Source organism: Homalodisca vitripennis, chromosome 4, assembly GCF_021130785.1.
Source record: "Homalodisca vitripennis isolate AUS2020 chromosome 4, UT_GWSS_2.1, whole genome shotgun sequence".
NCBI lineage: Eukaryota > Metazoa > Arthropoda > Insecta > Hemiptera > Cicadellidae > Homalodisca > Homalodisca vitripennis.
In genome coordinates, this window is record NC_060210.1 from 204,121,095 (window position 1) to 204,146,313 (window position 25,219).

The 25,219-nt window shown below is 34.5% G+C and overlaps 1 protein-coding gene across 3 annotated transcripts in view; it reads left to right on the forward strand.

The window, feature by feature from the left end:
• LOC124360925 (atlastin-2-like) overlaps nt 1-10,638 on the forward strand; it is a 106,788-nt gene extending 96,150 nt beyond the window's left edge. For 2 of the 3 annotated variants that reach the window (XM_046814927.1, XM_046814926.1), the window contains one exon: nt 39-10,638. In XM_046814927.1, the coding sequence (XP_046670883.1) occupies nt 39-1,970 (1,932 nt within the window). In that variant the 3' untranslated portion in view covers nt 1,971-10,638. The remainder of the gene's footprint in view (nt 1-38) is intronic. The other variant, XM_046814928.1, reaches the window with a different exon arrangement.
• Nucleotides 10,639-25,219: the final 14,581 nt, after the last annotated feature.

Here is a 25,219-nt window from a genome sequence, read left to right on the forward strand (position 1 = left end):
ATTGTTAAAAAATGTAATCATTATTGATGTTATTTCAGAGAATTGAAACATTGACTGGTGCGAAGAATTTGAAAAATGCTAAGAGAAAACAATATGAGCACTATGAAGCATTTACTTTGCTGAAAAAGAATGGTGACACTTGGGATAGTGTAGCCAAAAGTAACCCAACATTGTTATGTAAAAAAATTGGATTTGCCTTATTTGGTCTTCCCCCACCTCAGCTTGCTGACAGTAATGAGAACAATATGAGTCTTGTATCAACTTCTGGCAGTTATGAATTGAAAATTGTTTCCTTACAGAACCTAAAAAATCAAAAAGATAGGAATCACCTATGTAAAGTTCAATCAGGATATTCTAATGATCAAGATAAACAAATTGCATCAATTGGTAATGTCATTATTTCTCGTAGCACAGGTTATGAAATAAAATTTTCCTGTGTATTTGTGACATTTCAAGAAGACTCTACTATAATAGAAGGCATTCCAAAAGTGACGAGTGTTCCTCTGTTTAGAATTCAGAGTGGTGGATCCAATATTGTGTACATAGATACAAATTGTCGTGTATATGAAAGCTGGGCTGACTTCTTAACGACAAATACCCTACCTGATATTGTCATTTGTTATCCTTTACATGGAAGTTATGACATAAAAACCGGTTTCAGTGTTGGTTTTTCCAAGACACCTGCTTCTAGTGCTAAATCCAAAGCACTAAAAGCCGCAGATAAAGTAGAGAAGGTAATTTCTGTTGGTGCTGGAGTTGCTGGGGTTGCCGCTTTGGTAGTTTCTGCTCCCGTACTCGCTCCCTGTGCAGTCGTAGGCGGTGCAGCTGCAGGCATCTATGGCTTTGGCCGTTGTGTTGTCAAAATACTAGACAAGAAGAAGCATAATGAGCCTTATGCTAAAGAGGTAGTGAAAGGTGCATTTAATGTTATTGCTGTAGCTGCAGCCGGAGCTTTGAGAGTTGCAGAAGGGGCTGTTGTGGTGAGCACTAAAATTGCACAGGGAATATGTGGTCTTAATGGCTTTGTAGGTTTGCTTTATTCGGGTAATACGACTAAATTAATTGAATTATTGAATGAACTTTGTGATCAATCTTCAATGATATCTTTCTACTTTAATGTTGCATCATCCTCAGAAGCTATTGATCTAATTAAGAAAACTCTAGAAATTAATGAGAGAGCTGATGATGTTGAAGTTTTGGAGACTCTTGTGAAAATCAAAAGCATTGAATACAGTGACGATAAAGAAGATGTCACAAAATTAGAAAAATATGTTTCTGAAAATATAACAGACCTAGTAATCAGCTTGCTGAAAACTATAAATCCAATTGTTAAAGATGTGGCTATTCTCCTTACAGGAATAAACAAAGACTTTCAGTCCTTGAAAGACAAGAGGCCTACAGATGTATTCGATCAAATCGATAGTAAAATGTCCAAGCTCCTGGCAAATTTACTAATCGAAAATAAAGATATAGGAAGGATATTTCTTGACTTAGCATGCAGAAGCAGGAGTAATAAGTCACTGAACTCCAGAGTGAGTGAACAGTTTTTATCAGAAATAACCAATGCAAGAAATGAACATCTGTTATTAAGATTGAGGGATTTGATTTGGTCTGTGTTGAGCAAAGTAAGAGAGGTGAACCAGTACTGTAACAACATTGTGCACCAGCCGAACAGTCTGATCAGTTTCGATGTCAAGTTTCATCCTGTGGAAGAGGTTAACAGAAAGATCAGAGATATAGTAGAACAAAATCAGTCGACCAACGAACTTCATTCTAAAATCGTCTTGAGATTTGATGACTTTTTACAGCAGATACTTGAGTTTCTTCTGAAACATGCTCAACCCTGCTGGACTCTGACCCAGTTTACAGAGTGTCTGTCATTGATTACTCATGACATCAAACAAATGTTTGACGAAGAAATAAAACAACTTAAAACTATTGTACAAAATAAAAAAAAAACCCACCTGTAATGACTTGAATAAAATTTTTGAAGAGAGTGGTATAAAACGAAACTACGGGAGGGAATTGTTACAAAAAGTGCTGGATTGCTATGAAGTCGATCAGTGGAATATCGCAGTAATGTCACAATCGTTGACACGTGTGCCTGCATGGACCGGTATGACTGACAACCTCTACTGTTACTGCAGCAACGGACGAATTCAACCTGAAGATATTTTACAGGTATACAGAACTAACATACATCTTTACAATAAGGAGGAATCGTCCAGTGGGAATTTGGTTTGTTTGAGACCACTTGATGATGATCTCCCCTTACCGACGTATTTCATATATTCAGCATCAAATCATGAAGACATGAAACATGGTTTAGTGTGGGTCAGCCCGAATACAAGCAATTAACATTTGTTAATCTACTATCTACTCACTAAAGGTCCTCCACACACCCACTTTATGGCAGGTGGAGAAGAAGTAGAGTGCATTCACCGCAGTCACCTTTTTCACCGCAGTTCACCTTCTTTAGTTCAAGTGGTGTTTATTTTAGTGCTTAAACAATGTTAATTTTAAAGCAGTTATACTAAATTATCAGTGATGAATTTTACTATATTTACTGAGTGAAGTGTACTTTACCTGGAGCACAGTTAAATATAACTTATTTTACTGCAGACTACATAATATTTTGATTATTTAAACACTCATTATTTTCTCTACTATAGCACATGTTTTTCAACCACTCATAAATAGCCTTTATTAAGTGTAAATAGCACATAACAAATCACTTTCATGATATAACAGTTATTTTATATATGTGGGATTTAAGACTTTGACAGTTTGGAATTTATAGAACAAAAGAAAAATTAATTAAAATTGTAAATAACTGGTGCATTTGTCTGACTGGAGCAGTTATTTCCTGTTCAGTACTGCCAACCCCCCACCATTTACCTGCACTACTCAGCTGTACTCTGCCAGCTGCTTGTCCACTTATCAGTTGCCTAATTGATAGCAGCAGTTTGTTTGCATTATCAGCTGTCAAGTCCATCTGCTGTACAACTTGTCTGCTTACAGTGTAAACAGTTGATGGTTAAACTCCCACAACTGACATAATATCTTTTTGCATGAATTAATAATTTGTGAACAATTATACAATGACTTATTAATTGAATTTTATATTTTTTGACAATCCAATATAAATTCTAATTTTACACATACACAAAGTATTTATCTCTCATTTATTCTAGTGTAATCTTAATGTGATTTATCTTAAGAATGATTTCTCTTGAAATGGCACTGGCTTCTGAGGAAGTTGAACACTTAGCAATTGAGCTTTATGGAGAATTTAACAAGATTACAGAGGAATGCGATCCACTCATGTTCAACAATGTATTTAAATTATTGACAAATATGCTTCAAAGCTTTGACAAAAGCGTTATTGAAAATAAATCACTTCAAGAAACACTGTCATTATTGGATTTAGAAAAGGAAGACATTCTTTCAAGTTTAAATGAAACCAAGAAAAATTGCAGCAAAAAAAGATGAAAAAATTTGGAAATTACAGGAAGAAGTTGACATATTAAGGCTGGACTCTAAAGAGAAAATTTGGAAGAACGAAATAGAACGGATATCTAAACAAAGAGCAAATGCAGAAGAACAACTTATACAAGAAAAGAAGAAACTTGAAAATATATTAGAAGAAAATAAATTAAAAGAAATGAAATGCCAAAATCTTGAACACCTTTATTCAGAATTAATGCTAGATCATAGGAACCTAATTGAAGTAACCAAACTACTTGAAGAGGACTTAAAATCCCTCTCTAATACCCATAAAGAAAATCATCTGGACGAATCAGGGAAAACATTCTGTGAAGTAATCAGAAAAGGTAAACATATTAATACAAAGTCTTTGAATGAGTGGCCAACCCTCCCAAATACTTCTATCACACTTTCAAACAAATATGACATTTTATCAGGGCTGATAACAGATGAACCTTTGCAAAACCAGACTGAAATCAACATACTAAACAGTGACTACAAGAATGAAAGTAAATTAAAGCAGAAAAGGCCTATTATTAAATCTAAAACATACACAAAACAAGAAACAATTAAAAACAGTTTTATACCCAAAAAAATCCAAATTTTTGCTGACAGTCATGGTAAAAATCTGTATGACGCAGTGCAACCACTAGTACCAGATTTTGAGGTTTTTGTCAATGCCTGTCCTGGAGCCCCAATAACCCACATACTGCAGAACACTAACGCAATGTGTACAGACCTCACAGACCAGGACGTGGTTGTAATAATCGGAGGGGCTAATGATATGAGCCGTGTTACCTACAGAAACCGTCGAGCTGCACAAGTAATTCCAGGTCAAATACATCGGTTTTGTCAGCAAAATAACCATACCAACTTTATTTTTGTACCATTGTTTCAAAGACACGACCTGGAGAAAAAACATTTCATTAACAAAGAAATTGCAATTTTAAACGGTAAACTGGAGGAAATGGAGAGCTTCAATGTTATTGATGGGACTGAACTGAGAGGACAGCATTTTACTCGCCATGGAATGCATCTGAACAAGATGGGAAAAAAATTGCTTGGCAAGAAGATAGTTCAGGCTATTGGTAGAACTTCAGCGCCATCAAAGTCTGATCCTGACCTCTGCGGAGAAATACCTACTCAAGAGCAAACCACCAGCCCATCTGTGATAGAGGTCAGCCCAAGGATAAGCTTGGAGTCAACTCTGGAGGAGCAGTCCATCTCAGCAGTATTTCAACAGACATCACCAGTGAAGCTGACTACTGACCCTACCGTGACTGAGTCCCTACAGACACCACCACCTGGACACTCCACCAGCCCTCACCTGTCGGGAGACAATGGGACTTGTCTACAGTCTCCAACTCTAGTGAAGCATAGCTCTTTTTCTATTTCTTCACCTTTTCAGGGTTTTGAAACGCCCAAAACAGACAAAAGAGTGGTGTCTCAACAATTAGTGGATGAATGTAAAAGAAATATTACAGTAGAACCCCAAGGTAGAAACAGTTATTTTTTAAGAAAAAAAGTACAAAATGTAAAAAAACCTTAGTTGAAAATAATGAAAAAACCCCTTGTCTGTTTCAAAATTTAACAACCTTTAACAATGAATCTAGTTCACTCATTGAATCAAACTTGCACATCGGTCTTAACATTTTACAAATTAATATCCAATGTCTCCGTAATAAATTATTAGAATTAGAACACTTGTCTAAACTTAAGCATATAGATATTATAAGCATTTGTGAGCACTGGTTACTAGAAGAGCAGATATCTTTATTTACACCTCAGGGCTACAAAGCTGCAAGTATGGTGTGTCGCAAAGCCTCAAAAAATGGGGGTGCTGGTATTTTTATAAGAGATTCGCTTGAGTATAGTGAACTAGACCTAAGCAAATTTAATCTAGAGCAAAATTTAGAAATTTCAGGAATAAAATTGGCCAATTTAGAAGTAGCAATAGTTTCTCTGTATAGATCACCTTGTGGTAATATGGACTTATTTTTTGATAACTTTGAACAAGCTATTAAAAAGGTTTTGCAACATACCTCTAAGTTAGTCATTGGAGGTGACTTCAATATACCATTCCATAAAACCACTGACACAGTGACAACCACCTTTGTAAACATCTTACACTCTCTTAACTTGGTAGCTATAAATAAGGCTCCTACAAGAAATGATTCGTGTCTCGATAACATCCTCGTAAATTTTTCAAGGGATTGTTATGAATTAAAAGTTTTGAATGACTGCATTTCCGATCATAATCCTCTTCTATTAAATCTAAAACTTGATAGATCATGTAGACCAAATGAGACAGTCACATCCTCAAAAAAATGTATGCGTAAGCAAAATGAGACACAAATTAAATTGTTTGCAGAAAGTTTTGAGAGTGAAAGGTGGGAAATAATTGATACCTATAAAAGAAAAGAGATTGACATTGAAACTTTATTTAACAGTTTTCTAAAAACATATAACAATATTTGGTATTTATCATCTCCATTAGTTAAAATTAGTGTTAAAAGCAAGCAGACAAAGAAACTTTTGTGGTACAATGAAGATTTAAAAAGAGGTAGAGAAATAATGCTAGGTTATTTTGATGTGTTTAAGAATCTTAGAAAAACTGGGTCTCAGCATATGGAAGCCGCATATAACCTTTATAAATTCTTCAAAAAAGAGTATAGAAAAAAGCTCAACCTAGCAAAAAGGGCTTGTTTTGAAAATCATATAGAGGGAGCTAGTAATAAATGTAAGGCTGCCTGGGAGGTAATTTCCTCAGAAACACAAAACAACACAGGTGTGACACCAACAACACTTGATCCACACCTAACTAACCAGTATTTCATACAGTCGGTGGCAGACATTCAAACTAACATTGATAACACTGACATATTGGCAACCAACCTACTGGCTAACACTTTAACTAACTGTGTACCTCAATTTACTTGGTCATTAATCACCCCAACTGATGTAACTAAGGTAGCTGCTAAATTGTCAAACTCTAAAACTTCCGACTTTTATGGTATATCTAATTATACTGTCAAGAACACAATAAAACACATCAGTTCACCATTAGCTTTCATCTTCAATCAATGCTTATTACATGGATATTTTCCTGATCTTCTAAAAATTTCCAAGGTATTGCCAGTCTACAAAAAAGGGGACAGATCTCTGCCCCAAAGCTATCGCCCAATTTCTATAGTCCCCATCTTATCAAAAGTTTTTGAATCTATAATGTATCATCAACTTAATCAACATTTTGAGTCCAATAATATAATCAGTAATAACCAACATGGCTTTCGTACCAATAAATCTACAACTTCTGCCGTTACAGAAATAGTCGTTAAAGCACTTCATGCTTTTGAACAAAAGGAGTCAGTTGCTTTAACACTCATTGATTTAAGTAAGGCGTTCGATTGCGTGAATCATGGCATCCTCCTCGACAAACTTAAGATCTATGGTATATAAGAAAATTCCATTAATATATTGCAGTCATATCTATCGAATAGAGTACAATATGTTTCTGTTCAAGCTCAGCAGTCTACCACTCTTTCTGTGGCCACAGGTGTACCACAGGGTTCAGTTTTAGGACCATTCTTATTCATCATTTTTATAAATGATCTGCCCTCTAATGTGTTGTCTAACATTGTTATTTATGCTGATGACACCACTCTTTTTTCATCTAATAAGCAGTTGAATACTCTGAAAGAAAACATGGATGCATCTCACAGCTTGGCTTTAAATTGGTTCACTTCTAATAGACTGATATGTAATCAGGAGAAAACGCAAAATCTACTTCTCAGCTTATCTGAAAATTATGAAGATCAATCTGTAAAATTGTTGGGTTTTCATCTTGACAGCAAGCTTAATTGGAAATCACACATTGACCATGTATGTAGAAAAATATCTAGAGTCTTGTATCTAATGTGGAAACTGAGGGATTTTGTTAGCTGTGAATATTTGAGAGTGGCATATTTTGCCTTTTTTTCAATCACACATTTCCTATGGCATTGTTTTGTGGGGTCACTCCAATGCTGTGAATGATATTCTTCTCATTCAAAAAAAAGTAGTTAGAACCATCAGTGGAAGCAGCTCTCTAGAACATTGCAAACCACTTTTTATCAATCTCAAATTCATGACAGTTATTAACCTTTACATTTTTCATATACTAGTCTATACAAAATTACATATTACAGATTTCAATACCAGACAAGATTTTCATCAACACAATACCAGGGGTAAAAACAAATTAGATCTCCCTCAGCACAGGCTAGTCAAAACCGGCAACTATTTTAAATTCAATTGCATAACTTTTTATAATAAGCTGCCTGCATCTGCTACAATGACTCCTTTCAATATTTTTAAACTAAAGATAAGTAACTGGCTCATATGCAATCCATTCTACTCTTTAAAAGAATTTTTAGATTCTGACATAAATATCATTTTTTGATTAGTTTGATTTGTGGATTTCTGATTTTTCTATACTGTATTAGCTATAACGTAATTAACAAACCATGTGCACACTCTTCATAGATTATATTAAACCTGTTACTTGGTCATAAAATTAGTATAATTATAGTACAATATTGTAATAACTAATTTTGTTGTTGTAAATATCAGTGCTGTATATTTTGACGATGCCTATTTCATATTGTTGTGACCAATGGCTAATAAACTTCTTGATTCTCTTGATTCTTGATTCTTGGTCACTGTGTTAATCTACTATCTACTCACTAGTGTTTACTTTTAACTCAAAATAGAACATCATAAAATTGTGGTTTTATTTTAGCTTTTCGAATATAATGTAAAGGCAACACACACAAAATTTATTTTTTGGAGGTTATACTTCACAATTTATTTTGTAATAACATTAATAGAGATCTTCTTCATTCTATAAATGTTGCAAATAGAATATAGCTTTTTTTAATATGTCAAAAGGACTGACAGACACTACCCTGGCACTCTCAACATGCACTTGTACTACTATTACTGGTGATTGTCAAAAGGACTGACAGACACTACCCTGGCACTCTCAACATGCACTTGTACTACTATTACTGGTGATTGTCAAAAGGACTGACAGACACTACCCTGGCACTCTCAACATGCACTTGTACTACTATTACTGGTGATTGTCAAAAGGACTGATAGACACTACCCTGGCACTCTCAACATGCACTTGTACTACTATTACTGGTGATTGTCAAAAGGACTGACAGACACTACCCTGGCACTCTCAACATGCACTTGTACTACTATTACTGGTGATTGTCAAAAGGACTGACAGACACTACCCTGGCACTCTCAACATGCACTTGTACTACTATTACTTGCGAGTGTCAAAAGGACTGACAGACACCACCCTGGCACTCTCAACATGCACTTGTACTACTATTACTGGTGATTGTCAAAAGGACTGACAGACACTACCCTGGCACTCTCAACATGCACTTGTACTACTATTACTGGTGATTGTCAAAAGGACTGACAGACACTACCCTGGCACTCTCAACATGCACTTGTACTACTATTACTGGTGATTTTCAAAAGGACTGACAGACACTACCCTGGCACTCTCAACATGCACTTGTACTACTATTACTGGTGATTGTCAAAAGGACTGACAGACACTACCCTGGCACTCTCAACATGCACTTGTACTACTATTACTTGTGATTGTCAAAAGGACTGACAGACACTACCCTGGCACTCTCAACATGCACTTGTACTACTATTACTGGTGATTGTCAAAAGGACTGACAGACACTACCCTGGCACTCTCAACATGCACTTGTACTACTATTACTGGTGATTGTCAAAAGGACTGACAGACACACCCTGGCACTCTCAACATGCACTTGTACTACTATTACTGGTGATTGTCAAAAGGACTGACAGACACACCCTGGCACTCTCAACACTCTCATGTACTACTATTACTGGTGATTGTCAAATGACTGACAGACACTACCCTGGCACTCTCAACAAGCACTTGTACTACTATTACTGGTGATTGTCAAATGACTGACAGACACTACCCTGGCACTCTCAACATGCACTTGTACTACTATTACTGGTGATTGTCAAAAGGACTGACAGACACTACCCTGGCACTCTCAACATGCACTTGTACTACTATTACTGGTGATTGTCAAATGACTGACAGACACTACCCTGGCACTCTCAACAAGCACTTGTACTACTATTACTGGTGATTGTCAAATGACTGACAGACACTACCCTGGCACTCTCAACATGCACTTGTACTACTATTACTGGTGATTGTCAAAAGGACTGACAGACACTACCCTGGCACTCTCAACATGCACTTGTACTACTATTACTGGTGATTGTCAAAAGGACTGACAGACACTACCCTGGCACTCTCAACATGCACTTGTACTACTATTACTGGTGATTGTCAAATGACTGACAGACACTACCCTGGCACTCTCAACATGCACTTGTACTACTATTACTGGTGATTGTCAAAAGGACTGACAGACACTACCCTGGCACTCTCAACACTCTCATGTACTACTATTACTGGTGATTGTCAAAGGACAGTCAGGAACCACCTTTGTGTTTCTTTTTGTTGTCCTACCCATTCCTTTACCCTAAAAAAAAACTAGACATTCTTTACTGTAGTTTTCGATTATTCGAAAAATCAATTATCCGAAAACCCTCTTACAACAATTGTTTTGGATAATCGACGCTCTACTGCACTAACTAACAATACAGTCAGGTTATAATGCAAATTAAAATTATCAGGTTACTTTTTAACTATGCAGATAATGTAAGTCCTGACTCACAATATTTTAAAGAGCCTGAGAGTCTTTAAAAACGTGTTCTTAATATATTAAATGTGTTACTCATAATTCTACTTTGCAATTTGTTCATAGAGAAACTGAAAGAGCTTTGGACTGAATATATTTTATTCTACAAACAAATTCTTTACCTATGGATAAAATAATTTTACTTTTATGGCCTTTAAATCATAGTTTAGATTGATTTTATACATACATATTATTTTTATAAATAATAAGTCAAATTAATATTGTTAATAATATAGTGTACTTTTTTTAATCCATGTATATGATTGATGGTGTTAACTACACATTATAGTGTATCTAAAGACAAATAAAGATATTCAATCTATAACTTTGGTACAAATTATTATACTAGTAGATAGTTCCACTTCCTATTGTAATCCTGGTCTGCCACAAAAAAAAACCAATGGCGATCCAAATTTTAGTTTTGAGAACCAAAATCTTACAACTTATATTTCTTGGAGGGGGAAAGTATGGTTTTTTAATTTTATGAGGTCAAAAATGTGGAAAAAAGTTATGTTAGAATAGAATAGAATAGAATATATTTTATTGCGTTGACAATATATATTACATTGTATTGCAATAGTCAATAATACCAATTTTTTACGGTATTTATCTTAAAAACTAAATCCATTCACTCGACTTTCCATACAGTTGCACGCAGGCACACATTCATACACATACAAAATTCATAATTCGTGGGATCAACCCCCAGGATTGCAACACTGCCGCGAATATCAATCCCAAGTGTGCTCCATAAACTCGCCAACTGAGTAAAAAGCACAAGACACCAGGTAGTGTTTTTAATGGGTTTTAAATTTTTTTGGATTTGTTTCTAAATTTAGTGTTTTCAGGGAGATTGTTAATGAATTTGATCCCAGCTTGAGAAGGGAGGCGTTCAAATGCTGCTGTTCTATGCTGTCGGGCTCGAAAGCGCCCCGAGCTCTTGTCTCGTATTTGTGTATATCACTGCCCTGCGTCAATATACACTGAAATCGACAGTAAAATGAAGTCTCTAAAATATACAAGCTGGGTAGAGTTAGCAAGTTGAGCTCCCTGAAGGCACTTCGACATGACTCTCTGTTGTTCAATTTTGCGATGATTCGAACAGCTTTTTTCTGCAGTCTGAATACTCTTTCCAAGTTTGATATGGCACAACTGCCCCACAGAGAAATTCCGTACGACAGGTATGGAAATATTAATCCATAGTAAGCCATCATTAAGACATCAGACGTACAAAACTTTGATAAATTGCGAAGGACAAAAATTCCAGTTTGCCAATTAGCACATACACTTTCAATGTGAACTTTCCAGGTTAACCCTTTATCTAGGTGTATTCCTAGAAATTTAGCAGAATCAGTTACTTCCAGAACAATGTTATCCATCATTACTGTTGGGGTTTCATAAGTATTCAACCCACGTAAAACAGAAGTTGATGTAATTTGTCTTTTCATGATTAGTTTTGAGATTATTTACCAGAAAATTTTGAATGCAGGAGTTAAGATCAATGAAGGTTTGAATCTCCAATGTAGTTAGAGAATCAGCCCGGAAACAGAGAGTCGTGTCATCTGCGTATTGAATGATTTTCCCATATAAGGCTGACGCATGGATATTATTCACATAAATCAAGAAAAGGACAGGACCCAAGATTGATCCTGTGGGACTCCTTGGTATATTCTAATAGTACTTGATACTGCATTCTGGACCTGAACACATTGACTTCTACTGCTCAAGTATGAGTGGAGCCACTGGTGTGCTGTCCCTCGTACACCACAGCCTTCCAGCTTGTGTAGCAATATACCATGATTAACAGTATCAAACGCTTTTGAGAGATCAAGAAAGACACTGAGCGTTCTTTGGTGTGTCTCAAAGCCTTCCACAATAAAGTCTACAAGTTGGGTGATTGCTCCAAAAGTTGATCTTCCCTGGTCTGAAACCAAATTGTAGATCAGACAAAATTTTGTGTTTGTCAAGAAAATTAAGAAGTCGGTCCAGGAACAGTTTTTCAAAAATTTTGCTAAAAAACAGGTAAAATTGAAATTGGTCGAATAGTTTATCCGCTAACTTTTGGATCGCCTTTTTTGAAAACAGGTACGACTTTTGCCAATTGGAGTGCGGATGGAATGTGCCAGTTTCAAAAGAAACATTTATGATTTTTGTCAATGGGCTTAATATGTGCTGATAACATTGTTTTTATAAGCCACATTGATATGCCATTTATGTCATTGGAAGTTTTAGCTGAAAAACTTCTTACAATACGTCGCACTTCGTCCTCACACACAGGAGTCAGAACCATAGATGAAGCAGGGGTATGTGTGGTGACTGTATCCAGTTCCAATTCACGGTCAGCATCAAGAGAACCAGCCACTGAGGAGAAAAATTTATTAAATTCCAAAGCTATTGCATTTGGATCGGTTAAGTTTTATCCCATCAGCATCAAGCTGAATGGATTTTGAAGATGCCTTTATTTGTTGAGTTTTTTATAATGTTCCAAGCTGTCTTAGAAAAGTTAGATGACTGTTTTAGTTTATTGTTTATTTCGTATGATTTTGCAGCAGTTTATTACTTTTTTATAAATTCTTTTGTAATTTCTATAGAAGGATTTGAATCTATAATCATTAGTGTTCCTGAATATTTCATTATAGAATTTTTAATTTATTTCTAGAAATCAGAATTCCAGGTGTTATCCAAGAATTCTTCTGAACTTTACCTTTTGTTTTTATTTTCCTAAGGGGACAGCAAACATTTAAGTGGAACATGAAACAACTGTTGAAGGAGTCGAATATTGTGTCTGCAGAAGTAAAAGAATCTAAAAAAATCCAATTTTCATCTGCCAGACATTTATTTAAAAGATTTATATTATGTGGATGGAAATTTCTCCTTAAAATAATGTTGTGGGATTCTTGGCTCACTGAACATCCACGGATCACCACCTCCTGTGCGTAATGGTCGGATATAGCAGTGTCAGCACTGACACAGAACTATTGAGTACGTTTGTTTATGACATTATCAATGGCAGTGCTCGATGTCGCTGTCACACGAGTTGGCGAGTTCACAGACCAGCTAAGACTAAAAGATTTGAGCAAGTCTCTAAGCTGTTGAGTTTGCTTATCATTCATATTTAAAACATTAATATTGATATCCCCCATTATAACAAAATATTTAAAATTATTGAGGAGATAGTTTAGAAGCCGCTCAAGTCTCTCGAAAAAAACACCAAATTGGCCATTTGGTGATCTGTACAAACCAACTACAGCAATTCTCCGAGAGAACTCAAGCAGACCTCAACTCCAGCCATCTCAAAATCTAATTCAATTCCTACATTAAACTCAGTGGCTCAGACTTGATTCGATCTCGAACTAAAATTGCTACTCCACCTCCCTTATAAAATTGACGCTGAAAGGATTGGGGCCAGATCAAAGTTTAATAATTTTGAAAAAATTTATTGTTTCGTTTGTAAATCCGTGTTCCGAAACTATGAAGATGTCTTGTTTTAGTTCCTCACATAGAAGAGAAAGTTCATCTAACTTATTTGTTGCAGTTTGAGCATTTTGGTGGACTATGCTGAACGTAGAATTTGTTAACAAAGTTTTATGTCTGTGTTTTACTTTTTGGAAGAGGTTTAAGTTCTGTGTTGCAACTCTGGGGGTGGAACCTGTGTCCCTAAAAAATCATCTGTACAAGTTTTGTTGTCAAGTTTTGTTATAGTTGTGGTAAGCACTGGCACTGGACTGTCTCTTTCCTCATGTGACTGCAGCACTTCTGATGTAGTTGAGGTGGTGAACTCTGCTTTCTCCTCCAGGTATATCAGTGATCCCTTTGACAGCATCCACGTATGTCTCATGGGGAAGTGTAATTAGTTCACTCTCAGTAGCTTGTGGAATGACGTAACCTCGTATATTTTTGGATATATGATTTCTTAATTCCAAGACAAATTTGGTTTGAGAGTTTAATTTTACCGCTTGCATTAAAGTGCAGGCCATGTTTGGTATGATCATGCAAGGTATATTTAGTATTTGGAACAATGACAAAGTTGAGGTTATCAAGTTTTGAGACTCTTATGTATTCGATCAGTTTGATATTGGATCTTTTAATAGCATCATTGGTGTTGAACCCCAACTTATCAAATCTATGTGGAATTCCAGGTATAACTACATTGGTTTTACGGGCTACTTGTTTTATTAAATCAAACCGAAAAATCTAAATCTGGTGTTCTATTGTTGAAAATTGTTTGTTCCTGCTAAGACAATAACATAAATCCCCATTCTGGTAGGATTCTGTTAGTTCTTCAATATTTTTCAATTACATCATTAAAATTTGCATTGGGTTTGATTATTGAAGTAACCACAAACATTCTACCAAGCCGGTCCCTGATGTGTTCACCACAGCCTCTCCCATGACTATCTGCCAGAATAAGGATTTTATTTTTGTTTATTGTTCCAGACTCCATTGAAGGTCCTCGTTGTCACATGCATATTTTGTTTAACGGTATGTGTAGCAGTATGACGTTGGTTTTTACTTTTTGTTTTAATTTTGTCTTGTAGATTTTAAAAAAATTGATTTATTTTTTGTTAATTTTGTTTCCTGCCTTCCTCTTTTGATTTTGTAGCTACTTCTGTGTCATCTCCAAATTCATCCTCATCAGTCCTCCCTCTCCTGACAATACTTCAAAGCGATTGTTCGTGTCAATCCAACTACTAGTGGTTTGGATTTTTGGAGGTACAGATTTTTTTATGTGCCACAGGAACTTTTTGCCACTTATTTTGGTCAGCAACTATGTTTTTGCTTAGTCCCTGTGTTCAGTTTTAAAGGTGGAAAACACTGAATACATTGAGAATTGTTCAGTTTACTTTGTAGAACTAGATTTTCATTTTTTATTTCTTTTGCTGCAATTTCTAGAGATCTTATAGAGGATATCATGTTTTTAGTTTCATTTTTGAGTATTTCACATTTTGTACAGGGTAATTCCTTTCGTTTTTCCAACCATACCACAGTTCCCTTGTTCTGCTTGTAATATGAGCTCCATATTTAGTTTTTTCTCTTCTTCCAGCTTGTTTTCTTAGAGTAGTTATAACTAAAAGTAATTCTTCTTCTTTTTCTTTACATTTTTTCCAACATTATTTCAATTTCCTCTTCCTTTTGCTTTATTTTGTCTTCAAGTTCCAGCTCATAGACAGATTTGGCATTGCTGGTTTTCATGCAGGGCCTGTTTTTAGCTCTTCATTCTCTCTTAAAAGTGCTTGTCCAATTTCTGTGCTGCCAGTGTCAGAGAATCCTCTAAATTACTAGGTTCCTCTTCATGCTTGTCACATACAATCCTTTCATCTCCACTTTCCTCAACATAATTCTGCTTGCAATTAGGACATTTCCATGATTTACAATCTTCTTCTGACAAATTCTTAACATTATTGTTAAATTTACACATTTTCAAATGATTCCATGATTTACAGGTATTACAAAATATAGCTGAAGTGCTTGCACATTTTCCACATACTCCACAGGGGTATTTATTATGTTTAGACATATTGCCTTGTTTCTAAATAAAACAGTTGTTAAAACTAAATTAAAATAATAAAATTTGTAATATAGACAGGTTAAAAAAGTAATTAAGGCTCGTATAAAACAGTTATTATAACAATAAAAAGTAAATTGAATTAATTACAAATATTAAAATACAAAAGTTGTAAGCCAGATAAGTTTAAAAGCTTAAAAAAGGTGACAATAACAATTACAACAATAATAAATTACAATGCATACATACTAAACATTTAACATTAAAATAGTAAAAAACACAAATATAACAATTAGTTAAATAAATTAAATAGCAGTCAGGTAAAAGATTAAAATAGAAAATTATTATTACATTCAGACAAGATTACTAATAAATTTAAGAATTGGGGTTGCAAAAAGTAAATGCCACTAGTGGGATATGAACCTGGAACTATCACATTTAGGAGTCAGTCACCTTAATCAAATGAGCTATTTGATAATGATAAAAACTTTAGCAGAACTAAACACTGATAGTTCAGTTTATACAACTGGCAAGAGAAAAAGAGTTTTCCTTGTCTTTAAACAATCACTGGCTTTCCAAAATGTTATTGTTAGTTTATCTGTCAAACTTCAATAATGCCACTGTTAATCTTCAAACTATTGAGATTATGTGATGTAGTCAATACAATTAAGTTTTTAATAATAAGAGTGAGGTTATGTTATGAGAAGATTATACAATTTTAAAACTTCAATTAAAAATAGTCTTACAGTCCAAGTCCATGTCTTCAAGAATGTCACTATAGTAAAATCTTCACAAAAACACAGAGTTATAAACCAATGGAAAACTAAAATTTTATATATAATTACTTAAATTTAGACACCACATTATAGAGCTTGTCAGTTCAGGTTCAGGTTCACCATACATCCTCCAATATACCAAACACTTTTCTACAGAAAAATAAATTTTACTAACATTAATAATCCACAAGTACGCCCTGGTAAGGATAATCACTGATTAATAGCTTATCCTACAATAACTATATATGACAGCAGTCTGTTGAATATTGTCAATATTCAACAAAATAAATCTAGCATAAAAAAACAAAACATGTTATTAAACAAAAAAACTTTTGTCAACTTTATATGGTGACTTATTAATATACTTCTTAATCGGTGAGAACTCGGTTCCTATAATTTATTTTGTGATACTTTTTCTAATCTTAATCATGTTGTATTGATCAGGTTAGCAATGATGGGATCTAACTGATGAGTAATTTTATTTGTACAGATCAATCGTATTCGTAGATATGTTTTTTTTATGTTTCACATTGTTTTTAAATTCTTTATCAGAGCTAAAATAAACATGTGAATTGTCATAGTTAAACCAAAACATAAAAAGAAATAGAAATCAAAAGTACAAATTACATTTTTGCTCAAAAAATATTTAAGAAATATAAATATAATATAAGAAATATAAATAGATAAATTAAGTACTTTTCACAGAGTAATATGCCCGGTTTCTGAGGTAGCATTTTAAGGAATTTGTAAATGTTTGAAATGAATATTCATTACGTAAAGATTCTGCCAATTTATTGTAAAGTTTTAAGCAGAATAATACACTCCCTGCTCATAAAAGTTGTAACTGATGAACCGGATAGTGATTTCTTGTATTGTAATTGTGAAATGTAAATGTTGTGGCTCGGAGTCTGATATTAGAACAGCTTTATCTGACGTGCTAAAAAAGATCAACGAAGCATCCGATGACGTAAGCGAATTGAGTTTGAAATTAACAAATCGTTTGAGTTTGTTACTGAACAAATTAATGAACAAAACAACGTAATCAAAAGTCAAAGTGCTAAGTTAACTGAGTACCTTCAACTTATTGAAGATTTAAAAATGAAAAATATTCACCTTCTAAGGAAAGTTACTGATTTGGGGCTAAGGATTGAGGACAATGAACAATACATGCGCAGCAACACACTCGAGATTCAGGGGATTCCTGAAAACAAAAACGAGGACGTGTACGTAGTTGTGAAGAAGGTTGGCGTTGCTCTCGATGTAAACATTTCCAGAGAAGCTATCGATGTCTGCCACCGTCTAAAGAAAATAAATTATGCTCACCGTCCTGCTGGAATTATAGCTAAGTTCGTCAGACGAGAAGACAAGCTGAAATTTCTTGAAAAACGGAGAGTCAAGAGGAACCTGAACTCACATCACGTTGGTTACACTTCGACCACTGCTAATCCCGTCTACGTGAACGAGAGTCTCAGTCCTATCAAGAGGAAACTACTGGCTGCTGCTTGATCGGTGAAAGAGGAAAAGAATTATTCATATTTATGGGTAAGAAATGGTAAAATATTTCTGAGGAAGGCTCAGGATGATCCCTTTCTTATTGTTATTTCAGTGGATCAAATTGAAAAACTGCAGGTAAGCACTTATTTTAGTAAAAAGTCGTTAACACTAACAATCCACTCGTATTGAAACAAATTATATTAGATCCGCTTATTTTTCTTATTTCCAATCAATTTTTAGATATGGTTTAATATTTTATGGAAACTGCAGCAGGATAGATGAAATATTAATTTTACAAGAAAAAGCAATCAGGATCGTATGTGGTGTTAGTTTTTTGGAACATTGTAAACCTTTATTTATAAACTTAAAAATTCAAACTATTTTCAACTTATACATCTATAGGACTTATTTTTGTATACTTTTCAATGTCCTAACAATATTAAGTATGCTGATCATAGCTACAATACTAGGGGTAAGGCAAGTAGGCTTACTACAATCAATTTCTGCAGACTAAATAAAACCATTAATAGTCTCCAGGTTGTTTCACTAAAAATTTACAACAAATTACGTAATTTAATAAATATATACCCTAAAAAAGTGTTTTGCAATAAATTTTATAATTGGCTTCTAAACAATCCTTTTTATTCTGTAGATTAATTTTTTTCTGTATCCCATATTAATTTATAATTATATCTAAAGCTAACTAAGGATAATTGTTTATATTTTGGATGTGTTTACATATGTCTTATAATTTAGTATGTAAACATGTATTTATTTATTGACTTGGCTACTGGCTGTAAAGTGACTTTGTCGATGAGTGCAAAAACTCAATATGACAGTAAATATTATTATAATTATTATTAATCAATTGTTTGAGACAAAACCAGATTTTGTTATATTTCATTAGAATATATCTAGTCTAAGAGAAAACTTTGATTCTTTTGTAATTTATCTTAATACTTTGTCTTCTTTGCCAGATGTAATTGTATCGACAGAAGTTTGGATACATGATTGTGAAATTAGTTTGTATTTAATTAGTGGGTATAACCAGTATCCAAACTGTAATGACAGCTACAGATCAGGTGGAGTGATCGTTTATGTGAGTGAACGATATGAGGCCAGACGATCAGGCGCTACTATGCAATCAGCTGACACGCTCAAGGTCACCGGTGACATTGAGTCTGTTGGGCTTTCTGTTGCGATCGTGGCGGTTTATAGACTGCATTTGCATTCTATTGCGTCTTTCTTGGATGAATTAAATATCTTATTGCCTGAATCCAAAGATCGGAATTCAGTTGTTACTGGGGATATGAACTTATGCTTGCTTAAGCGGTCACTCTTCATCGACGAGTATTTAGCGATTATGTCAAGCAATGGCCTTGAGCAACTGATTGACTCACCCACTAGAGGAAATAGCTGTTTAGACCATATAGAACTAGAGATTAATGTAGCTTTGAATCTGATGTTTTAACTTCTTTTAGGCAAGACCATGATGCAGTAGTTTGTAATATTTTATTTCCTAATCTGTCAAAAAAGAAGGATACTTTGTCTCCTGAATTTAAAAATAAAACAGATTTCGTCAAAATGACAAGTTTTCTTAGCATGTACAACTGGTCAGTTATTTATGAGAAAAAAATACCAATGTCTCGTTTTCATTGTTCGCTGATGTATTAAGACAAGCTGTGCACTATTCAATGGGAAATGCATTCTGACTACCAGTACCAAGAATGACTAATGTGACTAGTGCTTAATTTCTTAGTTTTTACAAGTTCCAAACCTAATTTGAAAGTGCAAACAGTGTTAAAGCTTTCCAGCTGAGTATCAATTTTAAAAATATATAAGTTCTTAATTACTATTTTATAACCAATGTACGAGTATTATTTATAAAAAAAGTCTACTTACTTACAGACCAAAATCACATGGTATTGCATGGTTGTCATATTTAGTGTATTCTTGAAAGTACTACTTTCTCTAGTACCTTAGACACAGTTGGAACTAATGAAATCGGTCTGAAGTTTGATATGTCATGCTTATTTCCTTTTTTGTGTAGTGGATAGACCTTAGATAATTTTAACTTTGAGGGGAAAACTCCCTGTGCTAAGGATTTATTGATTAGATCTACATCAGTTAAAGGCTGATAAGTCACGTCCTTAGAGAACTTCAAAATTTTTGATGAAATCTCGTCATAGCCTGAGGAGGAGGTTTTTAGTGAGTTGATAATGTTTAACACTTCATCATTGGATGCCAAATCAAATGAAAGAAGTTCATTTCTTAGGAAGTTATTGTGTGTGCTAAAGGTATTAGTACTTGTCTCCTTATTAAGTTTAAGGGTTCTTCTGCGATTGTTGTAAAATAAGAATTAAACTGTTCAGCTATAGTAATAAGATCTTCAACACAAACGTCAGCAATTTTTAACCTCCAGACAGAAGCTGAACCTTCCTTTCTAGTTGATCGTTCACTATTAATGACTTCCCAGATAGCTTTACTTTTATTGTTTGATTCAGTAATAAAGTTGTGATAAGCTTCCTTACGCAAAATTTTTAATTTTAGGTCATAGGTTTTCTTTTTGTGTGCAGCTATAGCTTTGTCTTCATTTTGTCCTGTAGTTAAAAAAACAGTCACGGGCTTGAATAAAAGCTGTTCGTAGCTCATTTACTTCAAGGTTGGAGGCAGTTTTAGTTTGTTTCCTGGTATTATACTTTTTTGTTGAAGGTTAACGTACAGTATAACATTATTTGTTAAAAAAGATATAATATAAAACTATTGAATTAGAACATTTATGTGTAGATTTCGTTTTTGAGGTTTCAGGTATATTTTTAGTTGGTTTGAATGCTATCATTATAACAATTTATTGAACATCAAATTCTCTCAATTATGTTATTAGTTTTGTTGATGAGCTACTTGGTTATATAAATAAAAATATTCTTATGTGAAGTTGATCATATCAGGTGATTTTAATATCAATAAAAATAAAAGTAATGTCAAGGTAGATTCTTTTTTAAATTTACTGCGTTCCTATAATATATATTGTTTAAACCTAGAAAACACGAGGGATGAGGCATGCCTTGATAATATAGTTACTAATGTGAAAAAGGTACTGTAACTTGTAATGTAATTGAACCTCATTTATCCGACCATGCAGCAGTTTGTGCAAATGTTCACACAATCGGTGCTCCAAACTCAGGTATAAAAATGGTATTTCAACCAAAACCAGTAGAACGTTAACGCCATATGCTATTAAAATTTGTAGGGAACATTTGACTCATGTGGACTGGTCACAGCTACGTTTTACTCACGTAGATGCAGCATTTGATTATTTTAACTTTGTTTTGACAAGCACTTTTAATGTGTGCTGTCATTTTAAAGATATTAAGTTAGGTAATAGTGACAATAATACTAATAGGTTAAGTAGTAAATGATATACAAAAGAATTAGAAAATATTAGGAAACTAGTTGTTGCATTATATGATATGCTTAAGAACAGTAAGGGCACAGTCCATTAACTACAATGTAAAAATGTGTACACAAGAGCAAAAAATCTGAATAAATCTGAAATTAAAAAAGAGAAAAAAGCATTCAATGAGAAATATATTATGAATTCAAAAAATTAATGTAAAGCCGCTTGAAAAATAATTAATTTAGGAAAAATATAAATCAAATACATAATCATATAATGAAAGACTATGCTAGCACTACTGTGAGGTCGATTCCCCTTTGCTTTGAATTGTAAACTCTTGTTGAGACTTGAAGCATACAAAGTTGTGAGGCCAGCAGCACATATTGAAAACAATAATAATTTTGATTCTATAAAAATATATCATCAATATATACAGCACTTTCTTTCAAGGCTTGATTCCTTATAAATACTTATTTTCAAAAATAGAAGCTTTAAGTTCTTTGCTGAACCAGGAGAGAAAGTGGACATTTCCAACTCTCTTTAACGGTATGAATTTGGAGACACAATCACCAATCATGTCAACCAATTTCCTAAAACAGCTATCAACATCATAGGTACTGCAGACATGGTGCAATGGAAGGGAATGGAGTTCTGAAAATACTTTTTTCACGTCACATTTATTGTAGTTAGGTACAAAAATTACACGATTTAGAAATATCAATATCACCTATGGACAGAGAAATATCCAATTCTGGTCGATTGGGAACTTCCAGTAGAATTAGATCCAGGGAAAGAGCAGTGGAAGACAAAAACCCCAGATCAAGAACTCCTCTCTGATTGGGTAGAGATTCATTTGTTTAAGAGAGAAAGAGTCAGCTGCTTCCTGAATATAACGGGCAGCAGGAGACGAATTAGAATCATTGTCTTCGGACCAGGAGTAGTTCGGCAAGTTAAATTCGTCAGAAACCATGAGTTCTGAATATTCAGTTAATGCAACGCCCACGTCTAGAGCTGAACAGAATCTTGAATACAGTTGTGATGATTGGCCAGGAGGAAGATAGATTCCACCCAGAAGCAGTTTTTCACGACCATCAGTTAAGGAAACGAAGACACTTTCAGTACCAAAGGAGTCGGATTTGAGGCAATGGGCAGGATAACATTTCTTAGTAGAAATGAGTACTTCTCCGCCACTATTCTTGAGCGATCCTTACGAAATTCATTAAAGTTTGAGGTAAAGAGTTCAGCACTATTGATGTCAGGAGTCAAATTAGACTCAGTGAAGACAATAATGTCATGCAGACATGTAGCAAAACCGGATCTCAATTCAACAAGTTTAGTCTGCAGACCACCTACATTCTGACAATATACATTTAAACGTGTGGGTTTACGGTGAGACAAGTTTAGTTTTTTTTTTGTTTTTTCAGTAATGCGGGGTACACCATTGACGAACTTGATCGTGAGGTTCTTCTCACTTTCTGCGATTCTATCCTCTAGCTTTAAATTAAGTGCCTCTAGATGCAGCGTTCCTTAGGAGTTCTGTCACGCGAAACGATCACATCATCCAATGATCTTTCCGTTTTAGTGACATCTTCTTGTGAGAACTTTTTGAAGAAAGCGAATGCCTCTTCTTTAGAGGACAAAATCAGTTTTATAGGATGAGGGAAAGAGCCAGGTTTGCTAATACGATAAAGCTTTCAAACGTAAGGCCGAGTTCAATAGCGTTGATAATATGTTAAGCTTATCTGAATCATGCTTGTTCTTTAGGTCAGGTGTGGTGCTAGAGCATTCGGGTATTTTATAGATGATTATATTTCGAGCTCGGTTGCTTCTATAGTTGACTTCAGCAATGAGATCGTTTTCATCAGAAACTCCTAAATTCAGTTTCTTGATATTCTGTTCAAGTTCTAAAGTCTTAGTCTCAACTTTAACGAGTCTAGGCTCCATCGCACACAATTTATCAAACAAAGTTTGAATATCCGACTTGAAAGACGAAATTCCATCACTGATTTCATTTTTGTAGCAAGTTGTTGAAATTGATTCAGAAGAGCTGTAACCTTTGCATTGAGATCATTAGGAGCATCGGGGGGCTTGTCAACACAACCCATTCTATCACATGTCCAACAACTCCATCGGCAATCTTTTCGTTTTCTTGCAGTTACTATAACATTCCACTCCTCTGTCGGTTACTTTTTTTGAAGCAATTAATGCAGACAGTTTTATCCGCTAATACAGACACCATTCCATTGAAGAGTAGCAAGTCGGGGAAACGAGACTGGTAACAGTATGCTTCAGTAGGTAGAATAAATAATAAGGTATGAATAATAACAGAAAAATATCTTTCGTGCACAGGAAAAATAGCAAGTCAAAAATCGTGTAACACCAGCACTAAGTTTATAAATAGAGATAAAGAACTTCAAAACAACAATCATTGGTAGCTACTCGATCCACCACCAGACTGCCTTTAGCAGTAAAGCAATATACTTTACTTGATATAGTAAAAAATACGACTCAGTGAAAAAGTAATTGAGACGGCTATGGATGAACAAAAATTCGGCGTAGTGATACTGGCTAACTTTTTTTTCTTTTTCTCTCTCTTCGTTTAATTAAACAGGCTCGGGTGAATTCCCATGACGCCTCGTAGTTCTTTGGCTGTTAAACTTCTGCCATACATATGTTATTTTGTGTTACTATGGATTTTCATTGAATATTTATTTTTTATGTTAGTGGGATGGTTAGGCTATGTATTCTGTGTAGCTCTGTTCGTTTTCTGTTAGTTGAAAGAGGGATAAATTTAGGAAGCTATTGATGGATTAGGATTTAAGGATTATCTTCTCGCCAGGGGCCCTTCAGGCATTTCCTATTCCGAAAATCGGGCCACGGAAATAAAGAACCGACATCCAGGGAGACATATATGTTGGTGTACCGTCTTTTAAGCTATATGTGTTTTTTTATTTGTTTTAAAAATTGATTGAGTTCCTTGTATATTTCTATGTTATGAAGTTTTAATATATCAATCAAATTCATATTATGTGATCTAAGTAGATTATTTAATATCTTAAAGTGCAGGTCTCTCGCAAACTCGTAGGCTGGGCATCGTAGAATAACGTGGTCAAGGGATTCTCGTTCAGCGAGGGTACAACTTAAACAAAGTGGTGTGAAATATTGTTTGATGTCAAACAACTTTGTATTGACCCGAGCATGTCCAAATCTCATTCTAATTACATTGACTATCTCCCACCTTTTGAAGTTTGTCATGATGAACCAAGGGCTATGGCCTGTCGTACTTTCTATTTCTTTGTACCATGCCGCTTTTGGTGTACGTTGGCATACCTGCTTATATGCTACTGCATACTGCCTTTGTTGATAGGCTTTGAAGTCAGATGTTGGGATGTAAATATTGAACAATTTTGTGCCGTCTGCTATGGCTAACTTGAAAGAACTTGGACAGAAGTTAGTGACGTTCACGATTTGTATTTTTTTTTTTTTTTTTTTTTTTTTTTTCAAAAGCTTTATATTCTGGTTCAATTACTACACAGTAAAATCAATTTATACACAGAAGTTTGAATTCATAGATGAACAGAAGAAGAGAAGAACATTAGAAATATTAACATTAAGTGGTGTTTGCTCCAATGGAGAACCTTTAACATAATATTAGTTAACAGAAAAAATAAACAATTAACAATTTGTACTTGACAAAACAATGTAAGTTTCAAATTATAAGAATATGTCTTGA